At 44.3% G+C, this 10,428-nt stretch overlaps 2 protein-coding genes across 2 annotated transcripts; one reads left to right on the plus strand and one right to left on the minus strand.

Annotated features, from left to right (window-relative positions):
• Positions 1–5,178: 5,178 nt before the first annotated feature.
• LOC110734548 lies at positions 5,179–9,079 on the plus strand. The gene is made up of 4 exons (XM_021914719.1): positions 5,179–7,285; positions 7,389–7,532; positions 7,648–8,523; positions 8,613–9,079. Exons 1-4 carry the CDS (start codon positions 5,513–5,515, stop codon positions 8,895–8,897), a joined length of 3,078 nt encoding a protein of 1,025 aa, XP_021770411.1. The 5' UTR covers positions 5,179–5,512; the 3' UTR covers positions 8,898–9,079.
• Positions 9,080–9,211: 132 nt separating this feature from the next.
• LOC110734549 lies at positions 9,212–10,145 on the minus strand. Its single transcript, XM_021914720.1, has 2 exons — positions 10,029–10,145; positions 9,212–9,765 (listed from the first exon to the last, which is right to left on the minus strand). The coding sequence occupies exon 2, from the start codon at positions 9,760–9,762 to the stop codon at positions 9,283–9,285; it is 480 nt and encodes a 159-aa protein (XP_021770412.1). The 5' UTR covers positions 9,763–9,765; positions 10,029–10,145; the 3' UTR covers positions 9,212–9,282.
• Positions 10,146–10,428: the final 283 nt, after the last annotated feature.

Here is a 10,428-nt window from a genome sequence, read left to right on the forward strand (position 1 = left end):
GCTAAAAAGACAAGTCTCGACCTAGGGGCTATCCAGCAGGGTGACAAGGAGGGACTTTGGTCCTATGTCAGGCGGTTCAATCTGATGAGAATTCAGATTCAGGGGCTGTCTGACGAAGTTGCATAAACAGACTTCTTCAAGGGTATGAAGGATGGGTCAGCTTTCAAATTTGACCTGGTCCGCAAGAGGGTAGCCACCCTCCAAGAGGCGCTGATGGAGGCGGAGGCCTATATACAGACAACTGAGCTCTGCTCTATCAAGCATCCGTCGGAACCCAAGCGGTCCAACAGGAGAGACAGCCGGCCAAAAAAGAAGAAAAGAAAAGAAAAGAAGTCTAGGAAGCTGACCGCCCAGGTCAGTCATCCCAGAAGAAGCAAAGGAAGTTAGAACCGTACGTCCCCAAGTACGAGTTCAACAAAGACTGCTCCTCCATCCTCGTGGAGATAAAAGACCGGTTGACCCTTGAAAAACCGGTTGCAATGAAGAGCTCTGTTAAGAACAGAGACAAGAGTAAGTACTGTCAGTTCCATGAGGACGTTGGCCATGACACCAATGGTTGCTGTAGTCTCAGGCGACTATTGGACCATCTGGCTGATGAAGGGGTTCTGGAGTCCTATCTGGTGTAGTCTAAAGGCAACCCCAAACCAGGCGGGGGGCAACCGTTTAAGAAACCGGCTGCTAGCTCTGAAACAGATGAAGATCATATCTTCACTATAGTAGGTGGCTTCGCAAGCAGAGGTCCTACCATCCGGGGTACCAAGGATAACATCCGGAAATTATTCAACCCAGAAGATGAGGCTCAGGCGTCGAAAGACACCTTCCCTGAGGTCTTCATCTCTAAGAAGGATAGGGGCATGGTCAGGTGGCCTCACGATGACCCCCTTGTCATAGAATGCAAAGTTGCAAATCAACGAGTTGGTTGGATCTTAATCGATACCGGGAGCTCGTTTGACCTGATCAGCTACCAGTGCTTGACAAAGCTCAAGTACAAACCTAGCAGCATGCACAAGGCCCCCCATCCCCTAGTAGGCTTTGGGGGAGGGGTAGTGCATCCGGTGGGGAGTATTGACCTACCCATCCGGCTAGGAGGCAAAGGGAAAGGGTGGCACATGGTCGTCAAGTTTTTGGTGGTCGAGGAATTGACCGCCTACAATCTTATTCTAGGCTGCCCCACCCTCAACGAGTCCAAGGCCGTCATCATCCCCTCTCTTATGATGATCAAGTTTCAGAGAGATGACGGATCAGTAGGTACCCTAAGCGGGGACCAGAAGACGGCTAGGGAGTGTTACCTCTCAGACGTCAGGCCGACTGTTACTACAACCGGTCATAACGAGGAGCCTGCTGACCTTGAAGACTCAGAAGCCGTGCCTGCTCCCAAGGCAGCCGACAAAAAGCGAAAGGCGGCCAATTGGCCCCCGCCAGAAAAACAAAATAGCAATCACTAGCCGAGGAAAGGTCGGATGACTCCCGACCACAGCCGGCTGGTGAGAGCGTTGATGTCGTCCTGGACGACAGCCGCCCTGACAGAACAGTCAAAGTTGGGACGGTTGCTTTTGAAAAGTTGGGGGTAAACTTGCTTCAGCTTTTGAGAGAATTCAAAGATATTTTTGCCTTTGAAGTGGAAGAGATGCCAGGCGTTAGCCCGGATCTAGCTGTCCACAAGTTGGCTGTTGATCTCAAAATAAAGTCGGTTAAGCAAAAGAAGAGGGATCATGGCGAGGAAAGGTCTCAGAGCGGCATCCGCCGAAGTCACAAAGCTTCTGGATGCCGGGTTCATTCGGTAATGCTTCTACCCGGATTGGGTAGCAAATGTTGTCCTTGTAAAGAAGCCGAATGGTACCTGGCGGATGTGTGTAGATTACACAGATCTGAACAAGGCATGTCCGAAGGATAGTTATCCCCTTCCAAAGATCGACAGCCTGGTCGACTCTATAGACGGCCATGCCTTGATGAGTTTTATGGACGCCTACTCAGGTTTCCACCAGATTCCCCTATGGAAGAAGGATCAGGAAAAGACGGCCTTCGTCACCGATCAGGGTTGTATTGTTACACGGTGATGCCGTTTGGGTTGAAAAATGCACCTGCTACCTTCCAACGAATGATTAACACGGTTTTCATCAATCAAATCGGAAGGAATGTAGAGGCGTACATTGATGACATGATAGTCAAATCCAAGCTTCAGGCGGATCACATAGCTGACCTCCGAGAAACCTTCACCACCCTCAGGCGGCATAAGGTCATGCTTAATCCCAAGAAGTGTGTCTTTGGTGTTGAGTCTGGGAAGTTTCTCGGATTTCTGATTGATCAAAGAGGCATAGAGGCCAATCCAGAAAAGGTGCAGGCGGTGATTAACATGCAATCACCTCGCATTGTCAAGGAGGCCTAGAAGCTAACAGGTTGCCTGGCGGCATTAGGAAGATTCCTCAGCCGGTCAGGTGACAAGTGCCTTTACTTCTTCCAAGCAATCAGGAAAAGGTCTATATTTGAATGGGGAGAGGAAGTTGAGGCGGCATTTCAGAGGCTGAAGCAACACTTGCACTCTTTGCCAAGGCTAGTGAGCCCCCTACCTAAGGAGGTTCTCTACATGTACCTAGCTGTCTCAGATCACTCCCTCAGTGTCGTTCTCCTTGCTGAGAGAGACGGCAAGCAGCTCCCGGTGTATTTCATCAGCCATATACTCAGGAATGCTGAGCTCCGATACCCAATGATTGAAAATTTTGGGCTGGCTCTTTACAAAGCAGTCAAGCGGTTGAAGCCTTACTTCTTGGCTCATCCGATGACTGTTTATACTGATCAGCCACTCAAGCGTCCAATGACTACCATAGAGTCATCCGGTAGAATGATCAAGTGGGCTGTTGAAATGCAAATCCTAGAGATAAATTTTGAACCTAGGCGGGCAGTGAAAGGTCAGGCGTTTGTCGAGTTCATTGTTAAAATGACTAGGCCGGCCCAGCCGGAGAATACTGATCAGGTTTGGAAGTTGTTCGTAGACGGAACTTCTACCTTGAACGGCTGTGGTGCAGGCGTAATTTGCAAATCTTCGGAAGGGGATACTTATGAATATGCACTACGGTTCAAGTTTTAAGCTTCAAATAATGAAGCTGAGTATGAAGCCCTGCTAGCCGGAATACGCATGTGTAAGGCGACAGGGGCAAGTAAAGTTGACGCCTGTTCAGACTCTCAATTGATTGTTAGCCAATTCAATGGTGACTATGAGGCCACCCATCTGGCAATGATCAAATACCTTCAGGCAGTCAAAGATGAGGCGGCGACACTTGACGAATTCCATTTAAGTCAGGTGCCCCGGTCAGAAAATAACCAGGCGGATGCTCTGTCCAAATTGGCCTCATCCGCCACTTGTGATGCGCCTAGGTCAGTCTTCTGGGAGGTCATGGAACAAAGAAGTATTGAGCATGACCCCATTGGAATTCTTGACCGAAGCTCTACCTGGATGGACCCCATTTGGGATTATTTGGTAGACGACACTTTACCGGATGCCTCTTCAGAAGCGGCAACGCTTAAAAAACGAGCTTTGAAATGTACAAGGGAGAACTCTTCAGAAAGGGTTACCTCCAGCCGTTACTAGAGTGTGTTACCCCAGAAAGGGGAAAAGAGGTGCTAGAGGATCTGCATGCGGGCTTTTGTGCCTCACATATAGGCGACAGGTCTTTAGCAAAGAGGACCAGGCGGCAAGGTTACTTTTGGCCCACCCTTGAGGCAGACGCCATGGAATTGGTGAAGAAATGTGACAAGTGCCAGAGATTTGGTCGGCTCTTACACTGTCCGGCAACAGATCTTACGGCTATCTACAGCCCTGTTCCATTTGCAAAATGGGGCATGGACATCCTGGGTCCTTATACGCCTGCCACATGTGGCAGAATATACATGATGGTGGCTGTAGACTACTTCACCAAATGGGTCGAGGCAGAGGCGGTCAAAGGCATCAAGACAAAGGATGTCATCTCCTTCATTTGGAGGAACATCATCACCCGGTTTGGGGTTCCCATGTCTATGGTGTTTGACAACGACCCTCAACTTGAAACGCCTACCCTCAAGAATTGGTTGGGAGATAAGGGGATCTCACATTGTTTTGCATCTGTTGGTCGGCCCCAAGTAAACGGCCAAGTTGAAGCCTTCAACAAGCTCATCTTAGACGGCATAAAAAAGAAGATTGAAAGAGCCGGTGGACTTTGGGAGGATGAGTTACCTCACGTCCTTTGGGCCATCAGAACAACTGAAAAGCGGGCAACCGGTGAAACCCCGTTTCTCATGACATATGGCACTGAAGCCGTCTTGCCAATTGAGCTTTATGAGGCAACACTCCGAGTCATGCTCTATGACGAAGAGGCTAATTGGGAGGCCATTTGTCTTGCATTGGATTCTCTCCCGGAACGCAGGGGCAACGCTGCCTTGCGTCATGAGATATACCGTCTGAGAATGACAAGGGCTTATAACAGAAGAGTACACAAGCGGCCCCTCAAAGTGGGGGACTTTGTGCTACGAAAAATGGAGTCAACCGGTAGGGCAAATGAGCAAGGAAATCTAACCCCCAATTGGGAAGGCCCCTACCGGATTTTTGAAGAAGTTAGAGGCGGCACCTACCACCTGGAAACACCAGACGGCAGGCAGTTAGCCAGAACCTGGAATGTAGACAACTTGAAAAAGTACTACTTCTAGGGAAATTGTAATTATTTTTTGTAAATATAGTAAAGGATATTTTGGATTTTAACACCTTACAAAAGGCTGAAAATGTTTTTTAACACCCCCCAAAAAAAAAACTTTTATTTTAACACCTCCCAAAAATATAAAAGTTGGAAGTTAACACCAGTTAACGATTTCCGTCACGGAAATTTAACGTGGGTCCCACAAATTGGCTTGAACTTCAATTTTCACCCAGCAAAACACGAAACTTCTTTCTTCATTGAATTCGCAGCAACCTTCTGCATTGAATTCTTTCTGAACCTTCATTGATTTCGCTTTTGAACCAAAGGAGATCTTGGCTGAGAAGTGGAGTGTAGGGTGGTGTCAACGTTGGAGAAGATAAGCTCAGGAGGGTTTCTTCATCATCTTCTTCAACTACAAAAGTGCGAAAGCCGCTTGAAATTCACAGAAAATAAGGTATAATTGCTCTCCTTTGATAGCAATTTCGTCAATTACTGGTGCTTCATTGGTGTAAACCTTGCAATAATTGGGTAATTAGGGTAAATTTTGGGACCACAGTAGGAAAGCCTTGATAAATCAATTTCTGTAACTGACTATGCGACTTAGGTTAATTGGATTTCGTAATTGAAAGTAGAGATTAATTAAGGTGGTTTATTGTTAATTAAACTAGCAAGTGTGGTTTGTTGATTAATTTATGTTACTGAGCACCTACATTGGCTTGTATATGTTTATTTTCAATTTTTTTATGTGTTTGTTTGTGTGGCTGTGATGGATTTGTTTATTCGTATTGTGCATGTATAGTTACATGGCTTTTAATATGTTGTATATGTTTTTCACTGGTGGGTAGATAATGGGTGACAAGGATAGTTTGGTTGACATCTGCCTTAGAGTGGGAGGTGCTTTTGTCCCTAAAAGAGTAACCAAAAACAGGCAGCTGCTGTGTTGGTGTGGTGGTTGGTGTTACTGGAAGAGGAAGGTTCAAGTATCTAAGTTGGATGTGCATTTGATTAGAACAGCTGCAATTCATGGTTTTGTTAATGGTGATATGGATGTGCCTATGCATTACAGCTGTTGGTATAGGCAGAAGGGGAAAACCTTTAACACTGGGAAAAGGGAACTAGTTAACAGTGAAGAGGTTAAGGGCCTTTTGGAGACAGTAAATGAAGAGGGGTATGTTGAGGTTTTTGTAACAACAGAAGCTCCTAGTCAGCCCATACAAGAGGCCCAACCCAATCCTGCAAAGACAAAAAAAAAGGATAAGAAGGTAGAAAGTTCAAATACATCGACTATTAGGAGGAGCCCTAGGTTTAAGAAGACAGAAACTGAACAAAGGGAGGAGAGTCCACCTAGGAAAGCCTCAGCTAATGCTAAAGTGTTGAGGTTTGATGAAGAAAAGGATGATGGATGTGAAGGATCTGGTTATTCAAGTTCAGATTTGAGTGATGAGGGACAAGATTGGGAACCTGGTGAAGAAGAATTTGATGAAGGGGATGAGGAATGGTATATTGAAGGGTCAAAGGAGATCTTGGCCAAAGTGAACAAGAGCCTTAGGAAAGGTTTGGAGAGTGCAGTAGATGACAGGGTTGGCAAAGATAAGAGAGTAGAGTTGACAAATGATTTGGATGTTGGAAAACCGAAGGTGAATCCAGAAAGTGATGCTGATTCAGATGATTCAAGGAGTTTGTGTGGATCTGATGAGGAACAGGACTATGCTCCTTGGTTTAATGCTGATGTGGACTTTGACAACCCAATCAAGTTGAAGTTAAATCAGAAATTCAGTAATGCTTCAGTCTTGAGGAGGGCCTTAAGACTTCATGCCATTCAAAACAGGTATGAGTTCTACTACTTGCATAATGACAGTAAAAGGATTACAGTTCAGTGTAGATATAGATGTGGCTGTGAGTTCAATAGCTACACTTGTAGAATGCCTGCTTGTACATGTGTGGGGGGGGTAAAGTGTCAGTTCAAGGTGTTTGCATCAAAACTTGTTAAGCAGCAAACTTGGCAAATCAAAACCTTGAATTTAGACCATTCCTGCTTCAGAGTAAAGAAGAACAAGATGCTTACTGCTGAATACATAGCAGAGAGGTATTTAGAAGAGTTTAGGAGTAACCCTGGTTGGAGAATTAAGGAGATTAGGGCTAGGATTTTGAATGATTTAGGAGTTGATGTGAGTTACTATAAGGCATGGCTAGCTAGGTGTAGGGCAAAACTACTGATATTTGGTTCAGCTAGGGAGCAGTATGCTAGGGTGTGGGATTATGGGAAAGCTGTGATGAAGTACAACCCTGGTTCAGGGTGCAATGTTGTTGTTGATGGTATTGACAGGCCAGAGCCACCATTGTTCATGAGGATGTTCATCTGTTTAAGGCCATTGAGAGATGGATTTGCAAAGGGTTGTAGGCCTTTAATAGGGTTGGATGGTTGTCACCTCAAGGGTGCCTTTCCTGGGCAAATTCTGGTGGCAGTTGCTAAGGATGGGAATAACAACTTGTTTCCTCTAGCTTGGGCCACAGTGGAGATTGAAAACCAGGAAACTTGGGGTTGGTTCTTGGAATCCCTTATGTCAATGTTCACACATGATCAAGGAGCTGGGCTGACCATCATGTCTGACAGGCAAAAGGTAATGCTTCTGTTTCCCTCTTAACTATTTAGGTTCAATTTCTAAGTTTTCATGTGTATGTATGTGATTGACTGATGATTATACTTTTGTCTGCATTTGGTAGGGTTTGATTAAAGCAATGGCTGATGTTATTCCCAAAGCTGAGCAAAGGTTTTGTGTGAGGCATATTTGGGCTAACTTCAAGCTCAACTTCACTGGATCAACCTTTAAGGAGCTGTTTTGGAGAGCAGCTAGGGCCACCACCATTGTAAGTTTATTGATTGTTGAAGCTAGCCTATGCTTTTATATGACTGTTGGTGTGTTTTTATATTGGTTAGCTTGTATATGCTTGGTGTGATTTCTGGTATGCTTTTATATGTCAGTTTGAGCATGAAATTGCCATGGAGTCTATCAAATTCCTCGATGAAGAGGCATATGAGTATTTAATCAACATTCCTCCCCACCATTGGTCTAGACATGCATTCACACCAAACTGCAAGTCCAACATGTTGTTGAACAACATGTGTGAGACTTTCAATGCAGTCATTAGGCCTGCCAGAGATAAACCTATCCTCACCCAAATGGAATGGATGAGGAGGTATATTATGAACAGGAATAATGAAAAGTGGGAGGATTCAAAAACAATTACACACAACTTAGTGCCATATGTGAGGCATGTTCTGGGGAGGATAGACTTTGTGGCTAGGTCCTGTGTGGTGCAGCCATCCAGAGGGAATACATTTGAGGTGCAGCTGAAGGATGACCAGGTGTTGGTTGATTTGGACAAGGAGACCTGCACATGTTACCATTGGGAACTCACTGGCATTCCATGTGTTCATGCTTATGCCTGCATATTGGATATGAGGGGTGACATAGAGGCTGTTGTTGACCCATACTATACCATGGACACATACAGGTCTGCTTATGAACCAATTGTCCAACCAATGCCTGGCCCAAAGCACTGGGAGAGAGTCAGAATGAGGGAACCACTACCCCCTTCTGTTAAGGTGCAACCTGGGAGACCAAAGAGCAAAAAAAGGAAGCTTGAGCCAGGAGAATGTTCTTCTTCAGGTGGTCAGGCAAGTACCAAGAGGAAGAAGCAATGCAGCAACTGTGGGGGATATAGGCATTATGCCAAGACTTGCAAAGTACCTGCTGCACCAGCTACAGAGCTGATAAAGTCAGCAGGCAGACCCCCACTGAACACTCCTTGGATGGTGGAGGAGAGGAAGAAGAAAGAGATTAGGGCTGCTAAAAAGGTAACACAAGCATTACACCAACTCCCCCTTTGTTTTATATATGTATGTGTCTTTTCCATTGACTTTTTATTTTTATATGCATGTCATAGAGTGCAATTGGGGCTGGACCAAACAGCATAGGAAACAAAAAGTTTCCTCAAGAGCAAGAAGGTTGTCTGCCATTCAGCAAGCGCCCACAGCCACAGTCTTCCTCAGCTAAGCATTCCTCAGCTCAGCCATCCTCTAGTCAGCCATCCTCAGCTCAGCCTTCCTCAAGTCAGCCTGCCTCAAGCCAACCAAAAAGAAAGACAAGGTCTTCCTCAAGTCAGCCTACAACAGCCACAGGTGTTGTAACAAGGGCCAGGCTGCAATCCCTCAACAACCTTACTCAGTGATGTACTCATGCTGGATATCAAACATTATGTCTGTTGAACAATTTCAAACTTTTATTATGTACTCATGACTGGTTATGTAACTTGCTAGTTTTTTAGTGGCTTCCCTTAACAAATTTGAACAATTAGATATTGAATTGTAATGGTTGCATGGCTTTGATTGCCATTGAAACATGTTGAAGTAAGGTTCTTTTGTCAACCTGTACTTGAACTATCTTAGTGTTTCACATATTTCCCATGTTTTAATGTTTCACATGTTTAAATAGGTTGATTAAAAGACAAGGCATAAATAGGAACTTAGACAAGGCATAAATAGGTTGATTAAAAGACATATTTATAACACTTCAAGTCATTACAAGAAATTATAACTACTTAATACAGCTTACTATTACACACCCCTAGCCATTAGGAAAATTACACCCATTGACAAACCTATACAAATGGCCATGCCCACCCAACCAAAACAGCTGATTGAAGACACCTTCCCTTCATTGCACTCCCTGTTCATTCTCTTCCTGTCAGCGTTCAAGGCCTTGCATCTCATCTTCAAATTATCAACTTCATTAAGTAGGCACCTCCTTTGGCCACTGATTTCATCAACTTCCCTTTTCAATTCATTAACTTCACCCTTTAGCAGCTTCTTATCCAACAACAGGTTGTTGATAACCCCTGTTTGCCAATCTGTTCCATCAGGTTGATCAACCCATTCGAAAGCTTTGCAACCCCTTGTTTCTGTTATTGGGTCATAAAACTTACATGATATGAACTTCCTGCCTGGATTCTCCCTTGTCCAGCTAGTGAGCTTGGCCATTGGCACACCACACTTACATTTTCTGGCCTCAGGAGGGGAAGAGCTAACAAACGACATAATCTGCATCAATTTTAGATCGACAGTCACATTTACAGATTTGTACACTGACGAATTAACATTGACAGCAACAAAATTCATTTTTAATTTCATAATACGAAAAGCCCCAAATTCAATTTCTGACGAACCCTAATTTCGCAATTGGGCATTTAGATGCGTACATAACATAATCCAACCATTAATCTGAGTACGAAACAATTGCAAATAATAATTGAAGAGAATTTAAACCATAATTACCAAACAACCGAACAATTGACCGCACTCACCTGTTTCAGCAGCTTCAATCTGTTCCTCTTCTCAAAAATCGTGGAAGAATCGTGAAAGAATTGTTTCAAGTATCGTGCAACAATGCAATGCGCTGCTGCTATTCAATAAGAACAACGATTTCGTTCATTAGGGGAGAATCGTGCAAGAATGGTTCTTATATATCGTGCAAGAATCGTGGAAGAATGGTTCTTATATACAGATCTTTTAAAAATATATCCGTTGGGGTGGGCCCCACTAACAGTTCTGTTAACGGAAGATGGATTTTGGTGTTAACTTCCAACTTTTATATTTTTGGGAGGTGTTAAAATAAAAGTTTTTTTTTGGGGGGTGTTAAAAAACATTTTCAGCCTTTTGTAAGGTGTTAAAATCCAAAATAATCCTATAGTAAATGAACAAAAG

Source organism: Chenopodium quinoa, unplaced genomic scaffold, assembly GCF_001683475.1.
Source record: "Chenopodium quinoa cultivar QQ74 unplaced genomic scaffold, ASM168347v1, whole genome shotgun sequence".
Lineage (NCBI taxonomy): Eukaryota > Viridiplantae > Streptophyta > Magnoliopsida > Caryophyllales > Amaranthaceae > Chenopodium > Chenopodium quinoa.